General features: G+C 39.2%; 1 protein-coding gene across 4 annotated transcripts in view; it reads right to left on the bottom strand.

Annotated features, from left to right (window-relative positions):
- Positions 1-670: 670 nt before the first annotated feature.
- The window catches only part of COMMD10 (COMM domain containing 10), a 57,641-nt gene continuing 41,891 nt past the window's right edge, over positions 671-16,420 (bottom strand). For 3 of the 4 annotated variants that reach the window (XM_053407748.1, XM_053407750.1, XM_053407753.1), the window contains 2 exons: positions 1,317-1,376; positions 671-831 (listed from right to left, as the gene is read on the bottom strand). In XM_053407748.1, the coding sequence (XP_053263723.1) occupies positions 783-831; positions 1,317-1,376 (109 nt within the window). In that variant the 3' untranslated portion in view covers positions 671-782. Of the gene's footprint in view, positions 832-1,316; positions 1,377-3,870; positions 3,934-16,420 lie in introns of those variants that run through there. The other variant, XM_053407751.1, reaches the window with a different exon arrangement.

Here is a 16,420-nt window from a genome sequence, read left to right as displayed (position 1 = left end):
AATTGAGGAGTCTGGTCCTGGTTACTGCCTTAAGTGGGAGAATGCCTGGAAATCACATAAAAGACCATTCTGAAGGAAGAACAGCTGGGTGTATAGGCATAGTAAAAAGATAAATTCTGTCAGAGTATCAAATCTATAAAACTTGGAGAAAAGCAAGAAAAGGCCATCTCATGTGCTTGACCCAAATTGTGCCTCAAACTAAATCTGTCCTTAAAATTTCTAGATTTCTTAATTTTGATTATAAACTAGGAGAGGCAGGGACTATCCCTGACTGGGATCTGCATATGCAGGGTTCAAAAGCTTATGTGGACTATACTTGGATTCATTGATAGTTTGGTAAGAAGGTCAGCAAGACCTTCATCCATCTAGTCTGAGGAGTTTCCCCACTAAAAATAGAATTTTTGAATAGGTTACAGTCTTAGAAAACAATAACAATACACATTTCATTTATGGACCACCAATATTCAAGTTACCATCTTCTCTGCAAAAACGTAACCAAAACCAAAACGAGCACAATACATTTTAAAGTAATTCAAAGAACAGCAAAACAAGGTAGGCATACTCTGCTCTTCAATGATACATGTTCTTGAACACTGGGAACTCTGAGGAGATGAAGTCAATTAGAACTTCAGTTTTCCTATCAATGATTTAATTTAAGTTACTGGCCAAAGAAGAGATAAGCCATTTATTGACAACAGCCAACTAAGTATTTCAGCAAACACTGCCAGCCAAGGTATCTTCAATATTGAAGTGAGAGGAATGTGGTGGGAGAAATTAAGTCTTCACACAGTATCACGTAAGAGAATCCAGCTGTGCTTGTATAGTCTCCAACTATTTAACAGAAAAGAAAAAAGAAAAATGTTTAGAAACATGGAAAGTAGAAGAGAAATAATAAACTATGCAAATTAAATATATCCTGAATGTGTTTCCCCACGAAATTAATTCCTGCAAATCTGCAATCTATATAAATGTTTATTCTGACTGGGTGAGTTCACCATGTTTATAAGCACAAATACAGATATGTTATACTGAAAGTCTCTTGTCCTTTTGTTAAGTTTGTAGATTTAAAAGGGTATAGCAAGCATCACCTTGTTTGAAAGCACTTCAACGGCAAATGTGAAACCTGCATTCAGTTAGTGCTTTATAGGAGACATAACTCAGAGATGCAGTGCTTTGGGGGATAAAGCTATTACATGTTTACAAGGAAAGCTCAAACCAAAAACAGCTAGAACGAAAGGACTGGTAATAAAGACTTATTAAAGGTAAAAGAAAGGTTATCAAAATGTTAGGAAGTCTGTAAAAGCACCAGTACAGACCTTGTTATAGAACTCAAACAGCTCTTGATGACTGAATTCCACAAACACTTTCTCCATGTTCTGTGAAAGAGAAGAAAAGAGTCAATCCATATAATGTGATGTTACCCGCAACACTCCCTTTAGGCATCGTGACTCTTAAAGTTTTAACTCCAGCAGTTTGGGACATAAAAGAGCAGAATACTCCAACAAACTCCTACAGATGTTCACAGTACATACATATTTACATTATGGAGAGAGAGAAATGATGTTTTTTGGTCTGCAACTTCATTTGTTCCTCTGGAAGTTGTTCTCCAAGTCATAACATAAGTAGATGCGAAGGAAGAAAATTATTTCATTGCTGTGCTTTTCTTTTTAAACACAAGATTACATTTCAACTTTCTCTGTAGTCCTTTCAAGTGCTGGCAAATTCCATTGCAGGGAGACTGTGCAGGCAGTGAATGTGACTGAACTCACAGAGCCGTTAAAAGCAACTACATCAGCTCGGAGTTAATACCTCAAATTAATCTAACAGTTCTGAACTTTTCATGCTGAGATTGCTACAGCCATTCACGCAGTCATTCTAGTCAAAGTTAACAATTAACCAAGCTGCTTCAAAGCAGTGGTGAACTCAAAGGAAAAGGAAAAAGGACACAGTGGATGAAACAGGTAACAGCTCTGTGCATTAGTAAGCCTATGGTGGTTTGATGGTGGCATTAAATACATTGTTTTAGGTATTGTTGCTTTTCCCATATGTATATCCAACCTGATGGTCTACTTGAGTCAAAAAAAGCATGCATGTGATGTCTTCCTACACTGATTGTGCCTCTGCATTTGCTTCCAGTTACATAGCACTGTTTTCTATCACACTTGCATCCCGTCCAGAGCTGAAGGACATAGAGATGCACCGTAACTAACTCTGGCAGGTGGGTTAGGCCACGAGGGAATGACCTGTCCAAAAGTACACTTCATGTCTCCCCAACCCAGGTGCAGCACACTGTTGTCTATCCCACATTGGCCCAACTATCCCTGTAGAAAAGCTGTCACTGTTGTATTGATCCTGGTGTGCTGCTTTATCGATCTGTATGGAAGAATTTCTTCTTGGCACAACCGACTACGGAAGGAGGTGCAGGAAACAAATTGATGGCAAACACACGCATACACACAAAGTACACTCCAGCCCAATTAAGAGATATATTAAGGTACTAATTGGGACAAGAACCCCATTCAGTTTTCTTGAAGGCTGCAGTGAAAATTCTACTCACTCCAGTGTACTTTTTTTCAGGTAAAACTACTGCATTAGCAGCTAATCTTTCAGTAGACATTGTTGATCAAGTTACCTAAAAGGAAATAATTTCTGAAGGCTAAAGAATCTGATTTTAGTGCCCAGACTACTGCGTACTAAACATTGGAACCCCAAGGTAAACGAATGGTTTATTAAACTGTGGGGTGGTGCTCTTTAAAATAAGCTTACTTGGTATATCCACATTAAACAAGGATAATGCAAAATGTATGTTGATTTAAGGTGGAAATTCTTTGGAGCTTTTCAGAATGCTAAGCAAAATATTGTAAAAGGTAATCCTTTTCCTTTGATATAGTATTTTTCTTGCCTATTCAGACATGGATGTAACATAACACATACATTAAATACATCACTTGCCACAGCCAGTATGAGGAGATGGCCTGCCCCCCCAACCCGCCCCCATCCCCAACAGTTACAGGAAGAAAGTCAGGGGAGCTCAGAATGAACTCTGGCTTTCCAGAAAGGTTAAAAACAATAAAAAGGTTTCTTCAGCTATGTTTGAAGCAAGAGGAAGAACAAGCAACTAAGTAGGTCCCAAGGCATTCTCACACAGTGGATACTCCTAAAATACCCACTCACATAACCTTTATTTTATAACAGATAAGAGTTTCTGAATAAAATGTGTACAAAGGTTAGACTCGGACCTTCTGTAAAGTGATTTATTATTATAACGGGTGTATAAAATCAGTTGTGACCATGCCAGACCAAAAGATTAAACAAATTAAAATGACACTTCTTTCCCCCAAGTGGTTTAAGATGTGCTTTATATGCATCTTCAGTTCAAGGCAGGAAAGAAAAACAGGAACTACAAGGATTGGATTTGACCACCGGCCCAACTATTTCAGGGAACTTGGGACTGGATTACTGAACTTTCATAAGCAAACACACTGCCCAATGCATACCCTTAAAAGTGGCTATTAACAGCCATAAAATCACTGGGGCCAGCATGTCTACCTCAACGCCGCCTCCTCTCTTCAGCAGAAAAAGCCCCTATTCTAGCAATCTGGGGGAATTTACAAAGGACCAGTAATTTGTATGAGAGACTAGTCTTAGCTCTAGTGGAAGGAACAAAGCAATGCTGGGAATGGGGTAGTGAATAAAAAAATAGAAGTCCTGGAAAAGGAGTTCTTTCTGCCATGATTCCCGCTGCTCCTCTCTCTATAAAAAGCACACACCATAATACGCTAAAAGGAAAGAGAAAGATTTGTAAAATGTTCTGTCGGCCTTGAAACAGAGAGCAACAGAAGAGGGACCCATTTCTAAACAACAACTTACTGTAGTGTCTCAACCTCCTGGTTTATCACCTGCAAACTGAATCAATGCTACTAACACACAATTCTGAAAAGCACACACACACAAACATTAGAAAATATTACTGGAAGTTTGCTCTTCACGCTATACAAACAAAACTTGGGCGCTTTGCTCAACTGTCAGTCGAGATTTGGCACTGGTTAGCGCAGACCCTACGTTGCTCAAAACTGTTCATAGAAAGTCACAGAAGAAAAGCCTCAATATACTTTTGCATGTATCTTTTAAACCATTCAACAAATAAGTATATAACAATGCTGTGAAAGAGTACCGCTGACTGGAAATTTTGCTTTACTTTAATTTTTGTTTTAAATGTAATATCCTTGGCACCCATCAACATTCAGAACTTCTTATACTTTATAGGGTTTAGGTATATTACTTTCACTACATTGCTTTCCACTAAAAAGAAGTCCTGGATCAATTGACAACCATGGTAAAAGAAAAAAGAAAAAAGCGATTAAAGCATTAAAACAACAGTACAACATAGCTCAAGGGATGCGGGTGGCGCTGTGGGTTAAACCACAGAGCCTAGGACTTGCCGATCAGAAGGTTGGCGGTTCGAATCCCCGCAACAGGGTGAGCTCCCGTTGCTCGGTCCCTGCTCCTGCCAACCTAGCAGTTTGAAAGCACGTCAAAGTGCAAGTAGATAAATAGGTACCGCTCTGGTGGGAAGGTAAACGGCGTTTCCGTGCGCTGCTCTGGTTCGCCAGAAGCGGCTTAGTCATGCTGGCCACATGACCCGCAAGCTGTACGCCGGCTCCCTCGGCCAATAAAGCGAGATGAGCACTGCAACCTCAGAGTCGGCCACGACTGGACCTAATGGTCAGGGGTCCCTTTACCTTTACCACATAGCGCACGACACATCAAAACGTAAACTGTTGAAGTTGGTCTTGAAAAAAATAATCTACTGATGATGCAAGGGAAATATTATCTAAGAGAGGGGTGAGGAACCTCCAGCGGTTCAAATTTGGCCCCTTTTACATAAGCTACAGTCACCTGACCTGACCCATAAATGACATCATATGTGACATCAGGTGTAGGGCCTGTAGAGGTGCAGCCGCCAATGAGCTTAAAGTGCACTTCCGATTGTGCATTGGTGAGGGAATCCAGGCTGTGACTCTATGGCACAGCCAAAGCCTGCTGAATCAGGTGTGCAGGATTTAGCTGTGCAGTGCTTTGAAATCTTGACTTTGGGACTTCAAATCACCCAATCACCTGATGTCATTGTGACATCACGTGACTGACAAATGAGCAGCCCTGTACACTTGTCAATTTTAGCCCATGAGGTTAGATCCTTATAAGCCAAAAAGGTTCTTCATGCCTGACTTGAGAGATTTCAGCACTTTAGCATCAAACACTTCAACTCAGCCTAGTACTGATTCATGTTGCATATTTCATTCATTCTTCCAGTCTGCATTTTGACACAAAGCAGGATGTACTTGGTTCTATTTCCCCCCCCCTGCCTTTCTAGGGAACACATATGAAAACAGAATTATGTATTTAAAATATTGCCACATTTTGTGCAGTTGTATTAGTGACTGGCAACCTGGAATTGACAGCATGCTGCATATTTCATTTACTTTTTAACTAATGTTATTACTGTTGTAAGCTACTCAGAGAACTTGGTTATTGGGTAGCATATAAATACTGTTAAGATGTAATAAATAAATGAATGATGAGACTCATGGTGAACACTAAAAATATATATTTAAGACTGGACTCCTACCTTGACTTGTAATGTTGGCTGTGCTGTGTTTACTTTTATTTATGTATTACTACAAGGTTTATATGTTGTCCATCAACACACATTCCCTGGGTGGCTTACAAAACAAGTAGTATTAAAATGCAAGGTAATAATTTAAAAAAACACGTTAAAAAACCCCCACTAAAATGCAGCATTAAAATATATATCCTTTCTAGCAGATGAAAATACAATAAATTAGCGTCTCAGTTTACAAAATAAAACATGGCATAAAACAATGGTCCAGTTTGCACGTAACAATAAGACAAACCATGGATAAGCAAGTGTGTAAAAATCACATCTGCTTTATTCTTCACAGGTCCTGCAGAATCAAACCATGGTTTGGTCTAGCGTTATGCCCAAACTCTGGTTCGTAGTTTGTTTTGTTCAAGGCTCAAACCAAAGCACAAGCTGTAACCAAGCTTTATTCTTGGCACTACCATTCATTGTTTGGAGAGAAACAAGCCAGAGCCCTGGGTTCAAATGTAAGGCCAATCCAATCCATGACTTGGCTCCAGGTAAGCAGCAGCAGGTGGTGCTGGAGCAACAAAGCAGCAGCAGGACTGAGGAAGAAATGAGCATCTCCAAGCTTGCAGGGCTCCCTGAAGTCTTACAAAAATAAACCAGCCGTTAGGGCCTTTTGCACAGCTTCATCTGAGCTGTGTTCAGGATCCAGATAAAAACTGAAGGAAACAACTTCTTCTTCTTCTTCTTCTTCTTCTTCTTCTTCTTCTTCTTCTTCTTCTTCTTCTTCTTCTTCTGGGAAATATTTTAGCTGTTTGTCAGAAGAGTACCCTTCATCAAACATGCAGATTCTGACATGAAAAAGTCACCTCAATTCTAAGTAAAACTGGCATAATACTGACAGATGTCAAGTTTTAAAACTAAAAGCTACCTTTAAAAAAAAAGGCACTAACATGGCAAATTAATGTCAAGCACATCTAAGAAGGCAGATGGAGAGACAGGTTGGCTTGTGAATGAGCTGCAAAATAGCTCTTGCTGCAAAAGCAGCAGTCAGAATTTTCAATAGTTTGTTGGTAGAAACTAATGGAAGCCTAGTATATACCCTTTACTTTTTAAGAGTCTAATACTATATGGAGTAAAAACAAAATTTATTATTTAATAATATTGGGATTTCACTGTGTTACCTGCCCAAGATACTATTTAATCCCATGAAAATAAACACGAGTTCAGCTAAAATACAGCTTGTGAAGCTTTCTTTTAGATTGCACAGATTATGCAGTACCTTATATCAAGATACCTGGCTGCACCTCTAGGCCTGTCCACAAAATCACAAATCTGACAAGATGGCTTGAAGTATCATCACTGTCAGCACTTTGAGGAACAAGTGGAGGTATGGCGTGAAGCAGCTGGCTGCCTAACTGACCTGTTTTCAGGTGCAAGGAGTGGGAAGGTTAGAGAAAACCTTAATAGCATAGTGTTTTCCACATGGATGAGAGGATGGAAATCCTCTCCCTTCCTCAATGGTGCTCAGGGAACCCTAATAAATAATAATAATAATAATAATAATAATAATAATAATAATAATAATTATTTCATAGGCCAGGATCTGTTCCTTGATCACACTACTTAGCTGCACTTAGTTACTACTGAAATTAAATGGGACTTGCCCCATTTATTTCAATGGGAACAGAGCCCATTGCAATTTCATCCAATTAATGGGACAAAAACAGAAGCCGTCTTTATCTGTTATGTAACTCTATAGTAAGATTTAGTCTGTGCATAATTAAACAACTTTGATAGTTTTGGTTTTTATAGCTTTATTTTATTTTTCCAAACCCACTATCTTACAGTACAAGTTGATACTTACTTGCATTAGCATGGATAGAAATACAAACATTTTGTGGACTTCCTTGACCTTTTTACCTGCTGAAGAAATTTTGCCAAGAGCAAACTGTGACCATTCAAGAGTTACTTTCCTTCTGTACCGATCTCTTATCTGGCACAGTATTTCTGCTTTTTTACATTCTCAAACAGAACACATTGAACGAATTAGGTTACCAACTACATGCCAATCAGAATAGAGAATTCATTTACTGCTGTTTATGTGTGTGTGTGTATATAAAAGTGTCTGTGTGTGCAGATATGCCACTATGATTTAAAAGCTCACTAGGAAAAAGCTTAGCCACAAACATAAAATGCAATATATATGTTAAGAGTTGCTTTTCGAAAATCATTAAGGCTTAGCATTGCTCTGTAATCGGACTTCTTACTATTAACTGAAAATCATTGGTTAAATTAAGAAAGAGCTTCTATTGCAATAACTCTTTCCTTGTTATCTTATCCCACGTATTAAAAATGAACTTTTCTTTTCCTAACCAAGCACACTGTATCAAATGCAATAACACACACCTTAATCACACTGTATTATCTAGAGATTTGAGAGAGAAAGGCTAAAAGGCAAAGCTCTGCCTTCCTCAGTCAAAATCCATTTTGTTTGGTACAGTAATATTTTAATCACAGAAATGAATCAACATACCACTTCATCTTTTAAATTACATTACTGCCTAAACTCCAGAGTAATGAAGTCAGTTACAGCACAAGAGGGAAAGGCAATGAGAAAAGCAAGTTAATATTTCTCAACAACATAGCTGTTTTAGTTTAGAGGAAAGGCAAGGAAGAGGCAACATGACAGAAGGGTATAAAATTACGGAGAAAGTGGAGACGATTCACTGCCAAAGGAGGCAGCAATAGCAAGGGATCCAGCGTCTCCCATCAGGACACACACACACACACCCCAATCTGACTCTGGGCCCTTCGTCACAACACTCAGGTTCTGAAGGTCAGATCCAGTAACGCCATTTGGCTTTGGCAATCCACATTTCCCTCCTTCCAACCTATGCAAGAAGAGGCTGCAGATCCCACAGCCAGTCTCTAGCTTCTCAGTGCTGCTACAAGAGCGGTTAAAAATGGATGAAGTGATGTACATAATAATATATTAGGACTGCCCTTGAACAATGACCTTTATCAGGTGTAGGTTTACCAGGAGAGCAAAAACTTTGGAACCAATCAGTGTTACTAATAATATTTCATGTACTCAAACTAATGTCACCATATTCAAAGGAACAGAATACAATATGCAAGACACAGATTGGTCCATATCTTCTTCAATAACAGTTTCCCATAAAATAGAATCAGCTTCTTCTACATCATCATCAACAAAATTCCCAAAACCAGCTTAGATTGTGCTCAGTGGGGAGAAATTTGTTTCAGGCTAATGAAGCTCTAGAAAAGCAGCCAGTCACACGGGTTTAAAAGTCTTTATGTTGAGCCAAGTCATCACATAATTTGCTTACTTTCTTATAAGAAATCACAGCTATATCCCAAGGCTCAACACCAATCAGCTAAGGTTGCTTTGATTTGGATTCTCATTGGTGCCTTACTGGACATTTGGACTCATCGCGTTTTCTTCCACAAAGCTGTGGAAAGAAAAATCGGCTGCAATTCTGTAAGAAACGTGTTAACTCCAACCTCCCATTTAATCTAATTCATGGTATGTCCTCCAACACATCTAACGATTCAGGACCATAAGAAAGTACATCTATTTCAACAGCACTCACCTTTGTTTAAATATCTGTTGTCAATATTATGAATGCCCCTGGGTCATTCATATCAATGAGGTTGAACTCTACCACTTTTTGCTTGGAATATAATCCAAGTCTTCCTATATTTTGTGTGTCAGTGTCCCAAAGCTTGTATTTGCATTTAAAATACTGGTCCTGTGAACACATTTATTACTATAAGCAGTAACATTACTATAAACAATGTCAATGTTCCTGGAACAACCTTATGAACAGAGGCTGAAGACTATATACTTTAAAGGCAGGCATCTTCCCATCTTATTTACAGAACTTTTGAGTCATTTTTGTGTGTATTTCAGAACTACGGTTTATTTATCAGGGGATATGAGCCCTAATTCGTAATGACAGTAGCAATAGCCATATGAAAATACAAAAGAGGGGACATGATTATCCCAGAAGGCCTAAGGTCTACTGGGAAATGTTACATTTCAAATTTTAAGACAATGGAAGACTGAGCCATGATGAAGAACTTGCCAGAACTAGTGAAGTGATTCGAAATCATTAATGCACACCAATGTTTTAAGTATATTTTTCTTAAAATAGGCTCCACTGTAATCAATAGACACATTACAAGACAATTCCTGCAGGATCAAACGCAAGTCTAACATTCTTCTCACAATGGTCAACAAAATGTTGACTGGACTACAACAAACCATTGCTCCCCAACATGCAATGGGATTCTACTTCAGAACAAAGAAGGTTGTTTTTTCCGTTATGGCCTGTGAAGCAGACTTGCTCAATTCAGGGTTCAATTTTTCATCTTACAAGTATGATTTTAAAAAAAAAATGTGGTCTTGCTCTGCACTCCATCTTCTCTACAACAAACACGTTAACCAGTTAACACATTGGCCATTTAACATTCCAGTAATTTTTGTGTGTTTTGCAATGGCCTCGCTTTCAAGGATTTTAAAGGATTTTAATCTGAGCCACCTTTATACTTTTCAGGATATATTGATTACCTAAATACAGTCTCTGAAACTGACACTACGGAAAGCCTGGTGTCCATCAGATGGTGACTATTTCTCATTTATGATTGATTGTTGATGCTTAAATATTAATAGTCCTGTACCAAACGCTTGCCATGACAGCAAACTAGAATGACTTTGCTAAGAGTATGCTCCCGGATAGAATCAGAAGAACTATGAGTAGAATGGTACCCTTTGTTCTAATGTTTGTTCTGTAGAGTAAAAACACTGAAGAATGGCAAAGCTAAAAAGACAGTTGTCTATACAGCATATTTGGGAAGTACCATTTAAGTCAGTACAGCCAAAAGATCACAGTCTATAAACACAGACATAGCTAGGAGATGCAACAAAATTCTTTCATAAAGGTCAAAGGGGTATAAAAATGAAGGGAAACGAGAAATTGTCTGACTTGGAAACAGCCATGCCGTGGCATGACATCTTCAGACAGACCCTGAGTGTGCTATAGCCAGGCTTGGCAAGCCAGGCCCTCCAATGTTTTAACTGTTCTTACAAAGAGAGAGAGAAGGAAAAAGCATTTTAAAGGCATATAGTGAACACTTCCAAGATTGGTTGTTGTTGTTTAGTCGTTTAGTCGTGTCCGACACTTCGTGACCCCATGGACCAGAGCATGCCAGGCACTCCTGTCTTCCACTGCCTCCCGCAGTTTGGTCAAACTCATGCTGGTAGCTTCGAGAATACTGTCCAACCATCTTGTCCTCTGTCATCCCCTTCTCCTTGTGCCCTCCATCTTTCCCAACATCAGGGTCTTTTCCAGGGTGTCTTCTCTTCTCATGAGGTGGCCAAAGTATTGGAGCTTCAGCTTCAGGATCTGTCCTTCCAGTGAGCACTCAGGGCTGATTTCCTTAAGAATGGAGAGGTTTGATCTTCTTGCAGTCCATGGGACTCTCAAGAATCTCCTCCAGCACCATAATTCAAAAGCATCAATTCTTCAGCGATCAGCCTTCTTTATGGTCCAGCTCTCACTTCCATACACCACTACTGGGAAAACCATAGCTTTAACTATACGGACCTTTGTTGGCAAGGTGATGTCTCTGCTTTTTAAGATACCTTCCCATTAATTTTGTCCCTACCTTGAAATGGTTGAGATATGTTGTCTGTCTGTCTGTTTGTTTGTTTGTTTGTTTGTTTGTTTGTTACCATTTCAAAGAAACATTTAATACAAGTTCCTCGTGCCAATATTTAGCCTGGAGTTGCTTTTATTTTTCCTAAAAGGCTCATAATAAGACCCTGGAGGGAAATCCGTAAAAAAGAGAAGGTAAGCAAGGGAATGTTCTTAACTATATGGCTGGGTTCATTTTTAACAGCATCTGTAAATAACAGTTTAATGCTATGGAGTGTATTAATAGCAACTGTTGCTGGGCAGACCATAGGACAGTTTGGGTTGCGTGTTGTTGCAGTTTCTCTCTTGGCTATAAAACTAAAAGCAAAAGATCAGCAGTTTTTGCTGATGAAAAAGCTAAAGGAGAAATGTTACAGAAGACATGGCGTTTCATAATTAAAGGAGTGGTTGCATTTCAGAGAAGAATCAACTAGCTCAACTTTCTGTTTTAAGAGTACTGAACAACAGCCACAGGCTACATTTTTTTAAAAATGCATAAACACAAGAAATACTGACTGTACTCCAGCCATCTCACCACATCAGTAAAACAATATAGTTGTAAAGGGGCAGGGGGAGTGGCACACATACTACTAACCCTATGCTGTTGCATAGTATCTCACATCAGAAAACAAATTCAAAAATCCTTTTTTAAAAGTCCTACAGTATCATTTACATTTTTCTCCCTTCCAAAAATTGACTCAATCAGTATGCAGGCTTTAAACAAGCCCATCTGCTTTCCGGTCCATCCTAGGAAAATTAATTTTCAGTGACCAGATTAACAATTCCCCTACATGACAATAAGACAACTAACACTTAGGACTTTTACTATATTGCTCCTGGCAACGTGCAGAGACCTTTTTCTGTTAACTCTTATTAAAATGTACAATGGTAGGGCATCTTTCAAACTGAATTTTTTAAATCTACAACTTCAGTGTTTGGAGCTTCATATCCAATGCACATTCTAAACAAAGTGGGTCAGTAGCAGACAGCATATATTAATAATAATCAGGCTATTAGTATGGACCCTTTATTGCTGCTCTTAATAAGAAGAGGTCATACACCGGAAAAGCAAGTTGGCTGCCAGTCTGAATCTCCTTTACATGCCATCCTGAATCGCCTTCTAATGCTAACCACTTTGCACAACCCAAGATCATTTTAAATTAACTATGATTATACCTTTACTTACATGTCACAATCAAACAAATTGATATAATTTCAACATATGACTATAACACTTCAAATATGGATGAAAACATATTCCTGGCACTGAGAAAAAAAGGTGAAAATAAATACTCAAGCTACTGAATATAAATTTGTGGTGTTTTTTTAAAAAAATATTAAGCTAAAGTATTTATGCAAAACAGCAACAACAAAAAATCAAATCCATGAAATTTGTAAGAGACTAATTTACTGCTAATTCCATGCTCTTAAAACATCCAGAAAACACTACAGACTTTTTTCAGTATGGAATCATTTACAGACCGTTCAAAGTACTGATATACCTCACTCTGGTAGATGTGTAGCCCAAGTCTAAGCAAGGAAGTACAGGGGAAAGAAAAACAACATTCCACATTTTCCTTTAATGGAATGACAAAAAAAATACCCTAACTTTAATTTGGTCATTCGTTTTGCCAAATGATACATCATCTCCAATCTGTACTCCCATTGCAGGTTCCAGGGTTGTAACCACTGAATCCTGCAAGCATAGAACCCCCGAGACTTTCATGTCACCAAAAAGTACTCTGTGTCATTAAAATAGTCCAAGTGTCAGTTTGCATTTCTTAGTACAGAACGTATTGATCTGATGTGCAGAGATCTTTCCTATTCTACTTTGTTCAAGAGGGTTCTGGAAGCTTATCTGTGCGAAAGAAACAAGCAGAAGGTCCATGATGTTTGGGTTATTCCTTCAGATAAGCTGAGTACAGCTGGTTTGAACTGATTTGGTTATCTCGTTCAGTCAAGGTCATGCTGACTATAATAATAAGGCCAGAAGGAGCCAGGGTTTCACGTCCTCTTTCTATCTCTTATTGTGGTGTTCTGTACATAGTATGCTTAGTGTTTAAACTTATTATAAGTTATTGTAAGGTTATGTCTGCTGCAACTGGATATCTTATGGTCAGGGCCAAACTTGAATGTATTGGATTTGTGACCTTTATGCTCATTTGCCTTCAGTAGCAGTAAAGCTCTGCTGGATGAAATACAATGGCCTCTGGTCTATTTTGGGGGGAATCCTGCAACGTGTTTAAGTTGCTACTCTGCTAACAATACATTGGAATCCACTCTGGATCAATAATGAGTAGAATTTTCACGACACCAAGTGAATTAGTTTGAGATTTTTAGAGAGAACCAAACAGGCCTTGAAACCATCTGGTAATGGCTAGCTGTGGGCCGGGAGTGTTGGAGGGAAAGTGCCATAACGTAAGTGAGAGTGCTTTTAAGTAGATTACCTGTGGTGATGCCATTTGCATGGGGTCATATCCCGACAACCACATGGAGAGAAGTGGCCAAATGCACATTTTATTTTAACATATCAGCAGAAATGAGCAACATGCAGTTCAGGACATGCTAAAAATAGTCTAACCAACTAAACGTCCTTCGGCTGCACTCTGTCCCCTGAACATACACTGGTGCATATATGTCAATTACATTAAAAACAAAATAAAAATTCCGGCATGAACAGGAAACAAGACCAAAATTGTAGAAAGCCAGGTTTTAATAGCACTCTAAGAACATTCCATTCATGACCCCAAACAAAAAGAAATGAATGTATATGAGAAGATGAACTAACTAATTATTCAGTTTGGATACAAAAGTTCATGACAAAAAGATCTATAACTAGAAATTCAGTTTCACAGTGAGTGCATGCCTTCACTAATAACTCGCAGGAAGGACCCCTGCAGTAGATTATTTTATTTTCCACACAGGACTTCATAATTATGAACATACGTCTACAATTTAAAGCTGCGTGAACTCCTGAATAGATCTCAGACCAGCCAAACAATAATTACCTACTGCTTTGATATTGCGGTTTCTGCTGAAAGGTTTATAAAATATAGTAGATGAAAAGAGGGAGAATTAATAACCTGGAATAGCAACTTTTTTTAAAAAAGCACCGCATAACTTTTGTTGCAACAGTCTGAACTCAAACTCAACTAGCCCTCATACAAGCATACAATCGCTTACAATAACTTACATACAAAACGATTTTTTAAATAGTAAATAAGTTTATGTTTTGCCATATATTACTGTAATCAATGGACTTGTCTGGAGGTAATACAGGAACTCTGCCAAGTAAGGGGGAAACATATGTCTGGCCTGGGGATGAGCAAGTGGCGGTGCCTGGGCCAAATTTGGCCCAGCTGGTCTCCAGTTAACCACCCTTCCCTAAGGGGCCTCCCAGTGAAACCACAGATGCCAACTTAACATTTAATCTGCCGCTAAGCGAGACCCTTTTTTAAACAAAATACTGTTTCCCTATCAAGGTGCAATCATGCTATATCTACCAACGCTTTCAAATGCTTATTTTTACCTAAGCATGAAGGTCTGATAAACAGAGAAATCAAAGACTGGAAATGGCATTTCCTCTGCCCCCACCTGCTACAGCTCCTTATCCTACACACCATTCTCCCAAGCATCCCCCAAACCCCAGGACAGATTTTTAGGAGGTTACAGTGAAGTGGAAAGGGGAAGGATGGAAAACCCCGTTCTGTGACTATATTCTGTTCACAGAAGGAGTTAGGATCTTGTTGCAGAATTTGGGACAAACATATGAATGATATGTTCAAAAGGGGGGTGGGATGGGTTTTGAAGTCTGATATTACTAATTGTCTGATATGTCTTTTGCTACCTTGCTTCTGGAGAAAAGGACAATTTCCTCATCCTTCGCATAATGGCAAAACTGTTCCTAGAAGTGACTGCAACGAAGAAGAATCACAGGATATGTGTTATTTTGTAAGAAGTCTCGTCGTTTGGAACTGAACGCAGAGGGATAGAAGTTCTGTTGAACAGAGTGAAAAGATCAGGTTTTCCTACTTACCCATTCACAGTACCCATCTGTTTTTATGTTTTGTGTTACACTTTTATACTTCATTTATTATATTGACTGTGTCCATAATGGAGAAAAGAACATTTTAGATATATATCGGGCTCAAATTTCGAAAGCTGTTAGAGATGCTTTTACGAACTGGAAATTTGCCAGATCAGAATAGCTTTTTCACTGGATTTGGTCTAGTATTTCTGGTTAACAAATTTTGGGGCAGCTCCAGTAGCTTTGCTGAAGCAGCAGCTCCATCAGGCTCCTTCCTCAAGTGCTACTTGCCAGTGTCCACCCTATCAGGCTGCAGCAGCAATTGAGATGGGAAGCAGTGCCACTCAGCTGTTTTGGGAGCAGCTGGTCATTATAAAAACTACTTCACAAGTTTAAAAAATGGTGCCTGAGGGTGCTTGTTTTTCTCTTTCCATCCCATTCCTTTTCTCATTTGATTACAAGCCTGTGGGCAAAAAGGACTGTCTTGACTGATCATCTGGAAGTCACTCTGGGAGCCTTTCTGGCAAAAAGTGGTATAAAAATGCTTTCAAACAAAGGTATATTACAGATGCCACAGAGGTTCTTCTGAATGCCTCAGTGAAAACCTAGTTTGCTTCCATTATTTGGAGGAAAAAAGCAACTATTGGTTTTGCCACCTGATCCCTAGGTTGGATGTCATATTTTGTAACAACTACAGTACTTTTGCATTGGGACGCGGGTGGCGCTGTGGGTTAAACCACAGAGCCTAGGGCTTGCTGATCAGAAGGTTGGAGGTTCGAATCCCCCGCAACAGGGTGAGCTCCCGTTGCTCGGTCCCTGCTCCTGCCAACCTAGCAGTTCGAAAGCACGTCAAAGTGCAAGTAGATAAATAGGTACGGCTCCGGCGGGAAGGTAAACGGTGTTTCCATGTGCTGCTCTGGTTCGCCAGAAGTGGTTTAGTCATGCTGGCCATGTGAGCTGGAAGCTGTATGCCAGCTCCTTCGGCCAATAAAGCAAGATAAGCGCCGCAACCCCAGAGTCATCCACGACTGGACCTAATGGTCAGGGGTCCCTTTACCTTTA

Source organism: Podarcis raffonei, chromosome 11 (assembly GCF_027172205.1).
Source record: "Podarcis raffonei isolate rPodRaf1 chromosome 11, rPodRaf1.pri, whole genome shotgun sequence".
NCBI classification, from domain to species: domain Eukaryota; kingdom Metazoa; phylum Chordata; class Lepidosauria; order Squamata; family Lacertidae; genus Podarcis; species Podarcis raffonei.
The sequence above is the reverse complement of the archived record's forward strand: the minus strand, read 5'-3'. Positions and strand labels throughout refer to the sequence as shown.